General features: G+C 47.3%; 1 protein-coding gene across 7 annotated transcripts in view; it reads right to left on the bottom strand.

Moving 5' to 3' along the window:
• Positions 1-15458, bottom strand: part of QRICH1 (glutamine rich 1) — a 78971-nt gene that overhangs the window by 30908 nt on the left and 32605 nt on the right. For all 7 annotated transcript variants that reach the window (XM_089656597.1, XM_089656599.1, XM_089656598.1 and 4 more), the window contains one exon: positions 10108-11091. In XM_089656597.1, the coding sequence (XP_089512723.1) occupies positions 10108-11091 (984 nt within the window). The remainder of the gene's footprint in view (positions 1-10107; positions 11092-15458) is intronic.

Raw genomic sequence — 15458 nt, 5'->3', positions numbered from 1 at the left:
GTCAGCGCAGCCTCAAATTTTACCCATTTGCAAAATTTTAGAAACAAAGAAAAAAGTTTTTTCAATTTTTTTGCTCTTTTTTTGTTTATAGCACCAAAAATAAAACACGCAGTGGTGATTAAATACCACCAAAAAAAAGCTCTATTTCTGTGGAAAAAAAAAAAAAAAGATAAAAACTCCATATGTGTACAGTGTTGCATGACCGTGCAATTGTCAAAGTGTGACAGCGCTGAAAGCTGAAAATTGCCAGGGCAGGAACGGGGGTAGAAGTGCCCGGTAGGCGAGGGGTTTAAGGATTGCAACAGATAAATATATGGACTCCCATGTACATGTTCCACATAAGATTTTACACATTACAAGGAACATTGCGGAGGATAAATAGAAAAGAAAAATACCGCATGAATTTATGGTGCAAAATAAGTGATGTATTTATCTCAAAAGTAGTCAATTAAAAAAAAAAAAAAAAGTGTTATTTAACAAATGCCTTAAATATTTCTGTTTTGCGATAATTAGCACTTACATCTAGTGTTATTTTTATGTTGCTTTATCACAGGCTAACGCTGCACCAGAGGAAGACAGTTCTATGAATGAAGGAACACAGAAATATTGTGAAACTATGAAAACATCCTCAGGCTCTGTTAGACTTGCGCGTGCGCAATGCTGGTAGGACGGCTCATTCATTTCAATAGGCTGCCCGACCTGCGAGAAACACGGGGACAGAAGTCCCCAAACCTTTTTTTGAAATCGCGTCACACTGAATCACATGGGGCTGCAGAACCTGTGTGTGAAATCGCGCGATGCCTGTCCATGCGTAGAGGTGCCATTACGAACCCCCATGTGTCTGCTAAAGTATAGCGCATTTCTCTGTGGGTCAGGAACACTCTGATTTCACACATATTCCCCACCCAATCAGATGTGAACCTAGGCTTACGGCTGGCCATACATTATACAATTTTCTTATTCAATTTCCTTTATATTTACCTTCAACTATGTAGTGCAAGGGCCTTCCTGATTGCATACAAATTGAAAGTGTTTAGGTTTTACCTCAATTTATGGGTTTTGGTAAATCTAAAAAAGGAAAAAAATTGTATAATGTATGGCCAGCCTAAATGTGCCTTTTTTTTCTAAGAGAATCCACTTTAATGATTTCCCTATATCCGGTCTCCCCGGACCCCGCATTCACCATATCCGGTCTCCCCGGACCCCGCATTCACCATATCCGGTCTCCCCGGACCCCGCATTCACTATATCCGCTCTCCCCGGACCCCGCATTCACTATATCTGGTCTCCCCGGACCCTGCATTCACTATATCCGCTCTCCCCGGACCCTGCATTCACTATATCTGGTCTCCCCGGACCCCGCATTCACTATATCCGCTCTCCCCGGACCCCGCATTCCCTATATCCGCTCTCCCTGAACCCCGCATTCACTATATCTGGTCTCCCAGGACCCCGCATTCACTATATCCGCTCTCCCCGGACCCCGCATTCACTATATCCGCTCTCCCAGGACCCCGCATTCACTATATCCGCTCTCCCCGGACCCCGCATTCCCTATATCCGCTCTCCCCGGACCCTGCATTCACTATATCCGGTCTCCCCGGACCCTGCATTCACTATATCTGGTCTCCCCGGACCCCGCATTCCCTATATCCGCTCTCCCCGGAACCCCGCATTCACTATATTCGATCTCCCCGGAACCCCGCATTCCCAATATCCGGTCTCCCCGGACCCTGCATTCCCAATATCCGGTCTCCCCGGACCCTGCATTCCCAATATCCGGTCTCCCCAGACCCTGCATTCCCAATATCCGGTCTCCCCGGACCCCGCATTCACTACATCCGGTCTCCCCGGACCCCGCATTCACTACATCCGGTCTCCCCGGACCCCGCATTCACTACATCCGGTCTCCCCGGACCCTGCATTCCCAATATCCGGTCTCCCCGGACCCTGCATTCCCAATATCCGGTCTCCCCGGACCCTGCATTCCCTATATCCGCTCTCCCCGGACCCCGCATTCACTATATCCGATCTCCCCGGAACCCCGCATTCACTATATCCGGTCTCCCCGGACCCTGCATTCACTATATCCGGTCTCCCCGGACCCTGCATTCACTATATCCGGTCTCCCCGGACCCTGCATTCACTATATCTGGTCTCCCCAGACCCCGCATTCCCTATATCTGGTCTCCCCGGACCCCGCATTCACTATATCCGGTCTCCCCGGACCCTGCATTCACTATGTCCGGTCCCATTTTACCGCAGCGCACATCACTGCACAGGAGCGCAACACACCGTGCATTACACCGCTTCATAACAGTGGCTCACTGTGGTTGAAAACTGACAGCCTGCACACTAAACACAATGGTTTAGTGTGCCGGCAGCTAAGTTCGCTTTAAAAAAAAAAAAGAAAAAAAAAAGAAAAATGCACTATGCAGTCAAGGGACCCCACTGCATAAACAAAAAAAACAAAAAACAAAAAAACCATATACATACATACACACAAATCGAATATATATATATATCTCCCCCATACCCACAGGTTCTTTGTGACACTTCCAAAGACTGTGAAAAACTACTGTCAGCCTAATGCTGCCTAATAGCCGGGATGCTAAATATATTGCACACTTGCCCAAATCACACTAGAACGACTATTTCCCCCCATTCAAAACTAGCGCATGTACAGAGCACATTCTTTCCTTGCAGCAGCAGCAACCAGCACATGCAACACTGGGGGAGAGCACGCTGTGCATGCACTGGTTTGGCACGAGGAACAAAGATCATTCCTGTTTGTGCTGAGGGGAGCCCTCAACGTAGTTTGCATCCCAGATATTAGGCAGGATAGGTGATCGCTGTCAATGGAAGTTTCGCAGGCAGGCTGTGCAGGTGGTACAATAGACCTACAGGGATGGCCATTCAAACTATCGAAGGTTTTAATATCTGAACAGTGTTTTTAACCTACTAAGGCCCCTTGACTGAATAGGGGGAGATTTACTAAGTCCCCGGTCACACTGGATGAGAATTAGCATGTGATTTGCATGCCATGCGACTTTCAAATCGCATCCTATTATCCGCAATTAGAGTGGTCATTTCTACAGTAGTACATGCTCTACTTTTGGTGCGATTTGCAGTCAGATGTCTTACAAATCGCACCTGAAATCGCCATGTCACGCGACTTCACTGTAAGTTGCACGATTTGGAAGTCGGGTTTGATGTCGCCTGGACTACTGCGACTCCCTCCTCACCAGCCTACCTCATCACAGACTATCCCCACTTCAGTCAATCCTGAACTCAGCGGCCAGACTCATCCACCTTACCAACCGCTCCGTGTCTGCCACCCCCCTCTGTCATTGCCTCCACTGGCTCCCGATTGCCCAACGCATCAAATTCAGACTACTAACACTGACGTACAAAGCCATTCACAACGCTGCCCCAAACTACCTCACCGACCTGATACCCAAATACCACCCAACCCGTAATCTTCGCTCCTCACAGGACCTCCTACTTTCTAGCTCCCTGGTCTCCACCTCCCACGCCCGACTGCAGGACTTCTCCAGGACTTCCCCCATTCTCTGGAACTCACTACCCCAATCCATCAGACTGTCACCTACCCTCCTCACCTTTAAAACCCATCTCTTCAGGGAAGCCTACCTCACCCTCACCTAACAGCCGATCTCCTCCACTCCTCCTACCACTCCATCCCCCACAGCCACTTCCTCCTGTACCTCTACCCCCTCCCTCCTAGATTGTAAGCTCGAAAGAGCAGGGCCCTCGAACCCCTCGTGTATTGTATTGTACTGTCTTGTCTCATGTTCTGTCCCCCACTATAATGTACAACTCTGAGCAAACCTTTTGGCGCTAAATACCGTATAATAATAATAATAATAATGTGACCGGAGGGGTTGATGTATAAAGTAACCAATCAGCTTCTTTTTTTTTTATTAATATTTTATTAGGTTTTACATTTCATCTGTCCCATCAATAAAAACCAAACTCTCTTAATAATCTATTATCACAAGTACAAAAATACAAAAAAAACATTCCTCTTCCCCCCATCCTAACCCGATTGCTCCCTCCCCTTACCCACCCTCCATTCAGCATCCTTCCACTATCTTTGAGGTTCCCAGAGTTTTCATCTATTTCTAAATACTTTCAATCAGCTTAACCTTCTTAAACTCCTCCCATTCTTTCCATTTCTCGCGGAAGCACTCTATTGTATCCTCATCTCTATGGTATAGTTCAGGGGTGGCGAACATGCGGCTCCCGGCCAAAATGAATGCGGCTCTTTGATCTTACCTGTTCCTCTATCCAGCGGCGCGCTGTCTTCCGGCTTCTGTAGTGTGGGCACTGCGCATGACAGCCGGGTGCCCAGTGCGCATACGCAAGAAGCGGTGCTTTTTGTGAATGGTAAGGCGGTACCTGGGACACATGACAGATCCCAGAAGCCGCCGGACCAATCACAAAGCACAAGTGCTTCTCGCTCATGCGCACTGGGCACCCGGCTGTCATGCCGAGCGCCATTACAGAAGGGGGAAGACAGCGCGCGGCTGGATCGAGGAACAGGTAAGATCAAACAAAAACTCTGCGGAAGTAAGAGCGGGTACCTGTCAAATTCAGGTACCCGCTCCCCACCTCCCCAAAGGTCAGCAGTCATCTGTACTGTCCGCAGTCTCTGGTCATCCCTGTGCTGTGTCCGCAGTCTCTGGTCATCCCTGTGCTGTGTCCGCAGTCTCTGGTCATCCCTGTGCTGTGTCCGCAGTCTCTGGTCATCCCTGTGCTGTGTCCGCAGTCTCTGGTCATCCCTGTGCTGTGTCCGCAGTCTCTGGTCATCCCTGTGCTGTGTCCGCAGTCTCTGGTCATCCCTGTGCTGTGTCCGCAGTCTCTGGTCATCCCTGTGCTGTGTCCGCAGTCTCTGGTCATCCCTGTGCTGTGTCCGCAGTCTCTGGTCATCCCTGTGCTGTGTCCGCAGTCTCTGGTCATCCCTGTGCTGTGTCCGCAGTCTCTGGTCATCCCTGTGCTGTGTCCGCAGTCTCTGGTCATCCCTGTGCTGTGTCCGCAGTCTCTGGTCATCCCTGTGCTGTGTCCGCAGTCTCTGGTCATCCCTGTGCTGTGTCCGCAGTCTCTGGTCATCCCTGTGCTGTGTCCGCAGTCTCTGGTCATCCCTGTGCTGTGTCCGCAGTCTCTGGTCATCCCTGTGCTGTGTCCGCAGTCTCTGGTCATCCCTGTGCTGTGTCCGCAGTCTCTGGTCATCCCTGTGCTGTGTCCGCAGTCTCTGGTCATCCCTGTGCTGTGTCCGCAGTCTCTGGTCATCCCTGTGCTGTGTCCGCAGTCTCTGGTCATCCCTGTGCTGTGTCCGCAGTCTCTGGTCATCCCTGTGCTGTGTCCGCAGTCTCTGGTCATCCCTGTGCTGTGTCCGCAGTCTCTGGTCATCCCTGTGCTGTGTCCGCAGTCTCTGGTCATCCCTGTGCTGTGTCCGCAGTCTCTGGTCATCTCCTGTGCTGTGTCTGCAGTCCATTAGTTCAGAATTTTTTTTTTCCTGTTTTCTGCCTCTAAAACCTAGGTGCGTCTTATAGAGCGAAAAATGTGGTGTGGCTCTCTGACTTTCACAGTTTAAAATTTTGGCTCTTTGTGTCTAACTTGTTCGCCACCCCTGGTATAGTTCCTCCATTTTATATATCTGATCTACCTTTCTTATCCAATCCGTTGTCTTTGGTGTTCCTTCCAGAATTTAGGAATCAAACTCTTTGCTGCGTTAATATAATGCAATAACCCAGAATTTTTGTATTTTTCAACCGTTAACTCTGTTCCATGTAAAAGACGTATCCTTGGATCCTTTGTTATTCTTATCCCAGTTATTTCCTGTATCTGGTGGATTATTTCCTCCCAATATTCCTGAATTTTAGAACACTCCCACCAAACATGAACCGCAGTGCCCTGTTCCCCACATCCCCGCCAACAATCAGCTTCTAACTTCAGCTTGTTTAATAAAGCTTTGACAATAAGCCCCTCATGCACACGGGAGTAAGCTAAAATCAAGTGCCTGAACCCACTGTGCGGGCCCGCTTACGTTTCCTCTAGGAGCCCCCTAACCCAAGTGTACAATGCAATGCAGCTTTGACTTGGAGCCAAGTATGTCTTTATAGGTTGAATGCACTTGTGTTCTGAGGCACTGACCCCCAGTTCACACCTATGCGGCCGTGCGGGCCACGTTTTTCACGGGCACGAGAGCCCATTCATTTGAATGGACTCCCGTGACACGCAGGGAAAGATGTCCCTACACTTCTTTAGAAAACACAGCCGAGGTTCCCAGCATGGTTGCATTTCCCAGTTGCGGGCGGCATGCCATTAGAACTAATGGCACCGACCTGTGGGTCCCCATTCCTCTGTGCGGGTGGTGCGGCTGCACGGATTTTCGTGCAGATTTGCAGCGGCACCACCCGCACAGATGTGAACCTAGGGTGAAGAGGAAGCCTAAAGCGGAACTAAAAAAAAAAAAAAAAAAAAAAAAAAAAAAAAAAAAAAATGCTAGGAGGTAGGGATTTTTGGCAGAAGACATACAAAGTATTCTGCCAAAATACTTCTTCCTCTTTCCCATAGCAATGTTTTTACATTGATTTTCTGCATACCACACATGCACCATTCAGTGTTCACACCCTGCTCACTCCCAGCATGTGTAGGATGCCAGGAATGGGCCAGGTGCCAGGGGCAATGTAATTCATGCACGTGTGCACAGCAGTTACATCATCAGTAGCTGTCCAATAGTTGAAGAAAACTGCTGCAGGAAAAAAAAACTGGCAGCAGAGATGGTGGTGGATGCAGTAGTGACAGACGCCTGGGCCCATCAGCGACAGACGCCTGGGCCCATCAGCGACAGACGCCTGGGCCCATCAGCGACAGACGCCTGGGCCCATCAGCGACAGACGCCTGGGCCCATCAGCGACAGACGCCTGGGCCCATCAGCGACATACGCCTGGGCCCATCAGCGACAGACGCCTGGGCCCATCAGCGACAGACGCCTGGGCCCATCAGAGACAGACGCCTGGGCCCATCAGCGACAGACGCCTGGGCCCATCAGCGACAGACGCCTGGGCCCATCAGGACAATGCAGAAGGAGGCAATGGTGTGCTTGCAGATTATGGAAAAAAGCTCATGCCCACTTCATGGAACCTGTGAGATTAGAAATATAGGAGATGCCAGGTTTGCAAGCTCCAAGACAGTCATTCGAGCCAAATCGGACAGCAGCTCCAGAAGTGGGAACATGTTACACGCTAAAAACATGCGGAACATGTAACATGTTCCCAAAGGTGAACTTCTCCTTTACACACCGTGCCACATCCCCTCCTGTGGCACTCTCATATAAGCCTACCTAAACTATCAGTCTCCCTCCCATTTACCAGCGTACAAAACTGACACAAAACTGGAAGTCCAATTCACCTTTCAGTTTGCAAAATAGGTTCCACCAGGGGCGGACTGACAACTCATGGGGCCCTGGGCAATAGGGGATCATGGGGCCCCTGTGTCCTTGCCCAAACTCAAAAAAGCCTATGAAAAAGGTACCAGGGGAATCTCATGGGGTCCCCTACTGACCCCGGGCCCTCGGGCAGTGCCGAAGTTTCCAAATGGTCAGTCCGCACTTGGTTTCCAGTTGGCTACATTACTTTTGACTGAACAGATTGGCAATTTTTTTTTTGTTTTGTTTACTACACACAGTATGGTCTACGGTAGTGGTTTTTAAACTGGCCCAGGTGCCGGATGCGGCTCTTTGCTTGCCTTTATCCAGCCCTTGGGGTACTTTTCCTCCCACTGACGCCAACAATTGGGAACTATTCCTCCCACAGAAACCACCAGGGCACCATTTCTCCCACTGACACCACCAGGGCACCATTTCTCCCACTGACACCCCCAGGGCACCATTTCTCCCACTGACACCCCCAGGGCACCATTTCTCCCACTGACACCCCCAGGGCACCATTTCTCCCACTGACACCACCAGGGCACCATTTCTCCCACTGACACCACCAGGGCACCATTTCTCCCACTGACACCACCAGGGCACCATTTCTCCCACTGACACCACCAGGGCACCATTTCTCCCACTGACACCACCAGGGCACCATTTCTCCCACTGACACCACCAGGGCACCATTTATCCCACTGAAACCAGCAATAGGGCACTATTGCTCCCCCTAATACCAAAGATACATGGTTTATTCCCACTAATGTCAGAAATGAATGTTTCTACTCCACATGGCCACGGTCTGGCCCCCTAAAGTCCAAAAGGCCAGTAAATTGGCCATTTAAAAAGTTTGGAGGCTCCAGGTCTATGGTATGCAATACTGTACACTACACATACAGTTCATCCTTTGAAAGCTGCAGGTACTGGGGCATCGTCTGCTTAAAATTCTACTTTACTTTCACATGTAAAATACAAAAGAACTGTAAAAGCAGCCCTTCCCATGTGGGCACAGGTATGCTTTATCAAGGGACAGAAACCCCAATTGCCCTAAAGGAAGCATGGTTGCCTTTCCTTCGATACCGCCATGGTTAGGAACGCTTTGATGGCTCCCATTTTCCATTCTTGGTAATAAAGTAGACTTTTAATCTTGGATCCCTGGCTTCTATGGATTACATCCCGGTTATACAAGACACACTGAACACTTCAGCTGTAGATTATCCAATTCTTTGACCGATCCTTCCGGTTCACAATAAGTGAGGCATGCTATTGTCTATGAAAAGGACAGGCTTCACAGCTTTACGATTCCCCAAAAAGGTACAACATTTTGCTGCATGTAAGCAAGCCATTTCAATCCTCACCCAGCTGTATTCCTGTGACAAGTGATAAACACGTACAGAACATGGAGTAAGGCCAACCATACACAGATTTCTCTCGTTCAGCCTGTCGAACACCATGTTTGAAGCAATCAGCATTGCCGGCTATTGTATATTAAACCGCTGCAGCCCCTGTGGTGGTCTGAACACCCAAAGAGTGACTACGTCTGACTGGATGAAAAGCAGGAAAGGCGCATTGTATACAGTGACTGGCTGTCACTGTCAGTGCTAGTTTTTAAATGCAATTGCTGTTTTTTTTTTCTTCCCTATAGCTCAGAGAATCAGTTGTCACTTTCCCCGAGCTAAAAGAAACAGTTTTTTCCCGAGTTAAAAGAAACGTTTCCTTTTAGTTTCTTTCTAGAGCTAAAAGAAAGTTTCATTCATTTTCTGAGCTATGATGAAGGTAAAATTAAAAAAAGAAAAAAAAAAAGGCAATTGCATTAAAAATCCGCACTGACATATAGGGGTTTATTTACTAAAGCTGGAGAGTCCAAAATCAGACTCCCTTCTGCATAGAAACCAATCAGCTTCTAACCTCAGCTTGTTCAATGAAGCTTTGGCAATGAAACCTGGAAGCTGATTGGTTTCTATGCAGAAGGGAGTCTGATTTTGGACTCTCCAGCTTTAGTAAATAAACCCCATAGTGACAGCCAGTGAGGGAGCCTCTCTGTATACACTGCTCCTCTCCTGCCCCCTCCTTGCACACACTGCCCACCCTACAAAGATGGCCTGCCACTCATATGCTATCATATAGAGGACTATTGGTCCCCTATGTAATAGCAATAAAAATCATAAGTTTAAAAAAAAAATAAAAATGAAAGTAGAAAAAGAAAAAAAAAAAAAAAAAAAAAAAATCGGGAGCTTCCTCACCCCCACATATGCAGACATTTCGGTTTCTGTTCGGTTTTCGGCCACATTTAATTTCGGTGCACCACTAATCAGCACCCTGGTAGTTCATTGATAACTACAAGCCGTCAGTAGTAGTTGTAGTTCTCCCATTCACAGAACTCTGAATGAGTGATGTGGCCAGAGGTTTTTCTTTTTTTTTTTTTACTGACAGCGGGTGCGTGCAGAAGATCCTCAGCCTGCAGTCGCAACGGGGACTCAGAGGGGGTGGGTGTGGGAGTTGCTCAGTAACAGGTTACATCCTAAAAATGGGTACAACACGTTACTAAAAAGTGGACTTATCCTTTCAGTCAATTCTAGCCAAACAAAAACAAAAAGGAATAGCAAACTTGACCAACAAAAACACCACAACAGACACTTTTCTCAGGTTACCTGTAGTTGGTGCTGCTGTGGAGGCTGCTGCTGAACCTGTTCATGTAGCGTGGTCTGCTGCTGAGGGTCCCATATGTGGACAGTTTGTGCTGTATTCTGATAGGCCCCCGCCACAGCCTGTACTGCCACTGGAATGTGAATATTCCCATTCATAAACTGAGCTGGAAATAGGGAGTTGGCCAGAGTCTGAACCACTTCCTCGTGAGCATTTTTGGCCATTTTGTCCTTGTCATCCTCTAACTTTACAGCGGCCACTGTGGTGGGAGAGCCTGTTACATGGACGGCATTGTAGGCCTCTTGGGGGATAGCGATGTGGGTTATGTTCTGTTGCTGCAAATCACTGCGGGTGTTGGTTGAATAAACGGGGATGGTCCAAGTCTCTCCTGTTGGACTTGTAATAGTGCCTGTAGCCCCGTAAAGATGGGCGCTGTCCACTGTCAGCAAGTCTGGCCTTAGAGACACGTAACTCTGTTGCTGTCCTTGGGGGATGGCAAGGACAGCGGCGACGGGCTGCCCTGAAATTGCGTAAGACAAAGTAATGGGCATGTCCACTTTACGTTTCTTAACTGGCTGAAGGACGCTTGACGTGCTAGATCGTCGCTCTCCTTCTCTCGGAGAACCTTGCTGCGGAGGAGGCGGAGAAAGTGCCCCTGCGGTCTGTATCTGAATGCCACTGCCCACAGACTGTCCCGCCACCAGCTGTGCCTGGATCTGCTGGTGCTGTATGTGGTCGTCCTGAATGTCAGAGGGCTGCATCTGCTGCACTTGGATCTGGGCCACCTGTAACTGGGAGTTTGTCAACTGCTGAGAGGGGCTGGGGGATTGAAGGGACTGAGTCTGTATCGTCTGAGCACCCTGCTGTGTCTGAGACTGAGCCGTGCCCTGGATCTGGACTTGCACTTGGATTGGCTGTTCGTTGGACTGATGCACATTGAGCTGCGGTGAGAGCTGCTGAGCGGTCACCTGCTGCGGGGATTGCTGCACCTGTGTAACAAAAACACACCAATTAACAGCGGAATATACATTTTATTGGCTGCTAGGTCTTACAACACTTTGCTTTATTCTTCACGGGGGGACCTCAGAGAGATGCCACTACTGCCCTTCTTTGAAAATTGGCAGTTGCCGGGCTTTCTCTGGCGGTAACATTCAGACACTAAACTGGAACATTCATGCAACCTGTAAAGTCCGAACTGTTGAACTGCATACATGCTTAGATTGTACGCCCCTTGAGGGTCAGGGACTGATGTGAATGTACAATATATATGTAAAGTGCTGCATAAATTGATGGCGCTATATACAATCAGGTCCAGAAATATTGGGACATCGACACAATTCTAACATTTTTGGCTCTATACACCAAAATGGATTTAAAATGAAACGAACAAGATGTGCTTTAACTGCAGACTGTTAGCTTTAATATGAGGGTATTTACATCCAAATCAGGTGAACGGTGTAGGAATTACAACAGTTTGCATTAGTGCCTCCCACTTGTTAAGGGACCAAAAGTAATGGGACAATTGGCTTCTCAGCTGTTCCATGGCCAGGTGTGTGTTATTCCCTCATTATCCCAATTACAATGAGCAGATAAAAGGTCCAGAGTTCCTTTCAAGCGTGCGATTTGCATTTGGAATCTGTTGCTGTCAACTCTCAAGATGAGATCCAAAGAGCTGTCACTATCAGTGAAGCAAGCCATCATTAGGCTGAAAAAAACAAAACAAACCCATCAGAGAGATAGTAAAAACATTAGGCGTGGCCAAAACAACTGTTTGGAACATTCTTAAAAAGAAGGAACGCACCGGTGAGCTCAGCAACACCAAAAGACCCGGAAGACCACGGAAAACAACTGTGGTGGATGACCAAAGAATTCTTTCCCTGGTGAAGAAAACACCCTTCACAACAGTTGGCCAGATCAAGAACACTCTCCAGGAGGTAGGTGTATGTGTGTCAAAGTCAACAATCAAGAGAAGACTTCACCAGAGTGAATACAGAGGGTTCACCACAAGATGGAAACCATTGGTGAGCCTCAAAAATAGGAAGGCCAGATTAGAGTTTGCCAAACGACATCTAAAAAAGCCTTCACAGTTCTGGAACAACATCCTATGGACAGATGAGACCGAGATCAACTTGTACCAGAGTGATGGGAAGAGAAGAGTATGGAGAAGGAAAGGAACTGCTCATGATCCTAAGCATACCACCTCATCAGTGAAGCATGGTGGTGGTAGTGTCATGGCGTGGGCATGTATGGCTGCCAATGGAACTGGTTCTCTTGTATTTATTGATGATGTGACTGCTGACAAAAGCAGCCGGATGAATTCTGAAGTGTTTCGGGAATATTATCTCCTCATATTCAGCCAAATGCTTCACAACTCATTGGACGCTTCACAGTGCAGATGGACAATGACCCAAAGCATACTGCAAAAGCAACCAAAGAGTTTTTTAAGGGAAAGAAGTGGAATGTTATGCAATGGCCAAGTCAATCACCTGACCTGAATCCGATTGAGCATTTCACTTACTGAAGACAAAACTGAAGGGAAAATGCCCCAAGAACAAGCAGGAACTGAAGACAGTTGCAGTAGAGGCCTGGCAGAGCATCACCAGGGATGAAACCCAGCGTCTGGTGATGTCTATACGTTCCACACTTCAGGCTGTAATTGACTGCAAAGGATTTGCAACCAAGTATTAAAAAGTGTAAGTTTGATTTATGATTATTATTCTGTCCCATTACTTTTGGTCCCTTAACAAGTGGGAGGCACATATGCAAACTGTTGTAATTCCTACACCGTTCACCTGATTTGGATGTATATACCCTCAAATTAAAGCTGACAGTCTGCAGTTAAAGCACATCTTGTTCGTTTCTTTTCAAATCCATTGTGGTGGTGTATAGAGCCAAAAATGTTAGAATTGTGTCCATGTCCCAATATTTATGGACCTGACTGTAAGTACCTGTAATAAATAAATAAATGCTCCTGCTGAGGAAGTCAGATATTTGAAGCCGTTTGGATCAGCATGTCAGCCTGGCAACTAGCATTTTCGGAGGAAAGGTCAGTGAAGGCAGCCTATTCACAGGAAAGGGTTCATAGTTCTACTTCTATTTAGAGACAAACCATTTTGTTTTTCTCCAAAAGGTTTACACGAGTGGATCTGAAAGATACCTGCACATACCTTCAGCACAGCAAGCTTCTAGAGCTGGCTAGATAGAGAGTCAAGGGTGTTCTGCCACACATTTGCAGGGTACTCCTAGATTGTAAGCTCCCAGGATCAGGGCCCTCCTATCCCTCTTGTATTGAACTGTATTGTTGCTGTATTGTCTCCAGTTATATTTTAAAGCGCTGAGCAAACTGTTGGCACTAAATAAATCCTGTATAATAATACTCAAAATAAATGCATATACATAGGAGCTCTTTTGTTTAAAAAGGTCATTTATAAAAAAAAAAAAACAAAAACAAAAAAAAAAAAACTGGGCATCACTCTTTGAAACAGAAGGTGAAAATTCACAGGAGTGCATTAGGAATACAGAACATTTGCCCTATATAACCTAGTAGATGTTCCTTCATTCTAACACAATTGTTATCATTTGAGATGAAAAAAAGTTCCAGAATCAAGAAAAAAAGACAAAAAAAAAAAAAAAAGTATTCTCACCTAGGTGGATGCAGCATCAGTCTCCGTCCCCAGCCGCCTCTAAGACCAAGAACAGAGCAAACACTGCTGATCACTCAATATTCAGCCTTTGGTGATAGAGAACGGAGACAGTCAATCACTGGAGCTCTGCTCTCCCCCTCGATCGCTCACTGGAGCGCCGGGCTGCGGTGGAGACAGGAGCAGCTGGCACAGGCCCTCAGCAGTTCAATGAGATGCTGTGTTGCAGCTGACGGTCCAGTCAGCTGGGTGGATCTCAACATAGTTGGGATCTCTCCAGAGGCTGGACTGGCTCTGTGACATCAGAAAAAAGGTGAAGTAGGGCCAAAGCTCTTGTGGGCCTACTTATTGGTGATCACCGGAGTGCACTCCTGTGACCCTTTTTTTTTTTTTTTAGCCAACAGTAGGATAAAGCCCACTGTCGGCTAAAAAAATCAAAGAGTCACAGTAGTGCACTCTGGTGATCCCCAAAAGGTAGGCCCACAAGAGCTTTGGCCCTACTTCACCTTTTTTGATGCAGACAGCATAGGAAACAGGACTAAATTTGTGGCAGGATCAACAAATTTTTTTTTTTGTCCTTCACAAACAAAATGGTATATTTCAAGTGGAACTAAACCCATAATAATTTAATAAGGATTACCTGTAGGTACTGTAACATCTCCTAAACATGGACCGTTTAGGAGACCTTTACTGTAGAAGCACCAGCGATGTCACCGGCATATACGCACCGAGCGCTCAATGGACTGCGTGCCATCCTTTGAGGGAGCCTGCTGCCTCCAAAACGCGGGAGTGACATCACAGCTTGGCCAGATGACCGCAGCTCATGAACCCAGAAGGAAGATCGGGTGTAGAAGGAAGCCTCAGGGAGCTGTGGCACCTCTCCACTGGAAGGCTTTGTTTTCAGGTACGTCTTTCATGATGTGCTAATATGCGTTTGCTCTTAACTTGCAGGGAGAAGATTTTTAGATTTTTTTTCTCTCTTTTTTTTTTTCACATTACCGTTTTAATAGATCAAAAAGGAGCAAGTAAGAAGTTCATTGCTAGGAACTTACATACATTTTTATTTGTCTTGGGGGTGGTATGGCAAGAACCTCAGTCAGGTTTTCATTGCCATCTGCTTTCCTGTTGGCAAGATTTCCCCTAGCTCTTGAAAGTGGTCACTGCTACAAATCGTGGGCAGCACAGTGGCTAAATGGTTAGCACCTCCGCCTGGTAGTACTCGGGTTGTTGGTTTGAATCCCAACCACGGCACCACCTGTCTGGAGTTTGCATGTTCTACCTGTGCCTGCATGGGTTTCCTCCGGGTACGTCGGTTTCATCCCACACTCCAAAGGCATGCCGGTAGGTGAACTGGCTCCGGTCTAAACTGGCCCAAGTATGTGTATGTATGAATGTGAGTTAGGGACATTCGATAAAATCAAATGGTAGGTGAATTGTAACACAGAGACAGAATAGCAACAAAAAAATTCAGCAGAAATGCGTCTAACAAATGACTGATTTGCGTGTTCATGAGGGAAATAAGTATTTGATCCCCTTCACAAAACATGACTTAGTACTTGGTGGCAATCCTTTGTTGGCAATCACAGAGGTCAGACGTTTCCTGTAGTTGGCCCCCAGGTTTGCACACATCTCAGGAGGGATTTTGGCCCACTCCTCTTGGCAGATCCTCTCCAAGTCATTAAGGTTTGGTGTCTGATGTTTGGCAACTCGAACTT

This window comes from Staurois parvus, unplaced genomic scaffold, assembly GCF_062004578.1.
Source record: "Staurois parvus isolate SC_StPar_1 unplaced genomic scaffold, SC_StPar_1.0 ptg000920l, whole genome shotgun sequence".
NCBI lineage: Eukaryota > Metazoa > Chordata > Amphibia > Anura > Ranidae > Staurois > Staurois parvus.
This window is presented reverse-complemented; position numbering and strand designations above follow the sequence as displayed.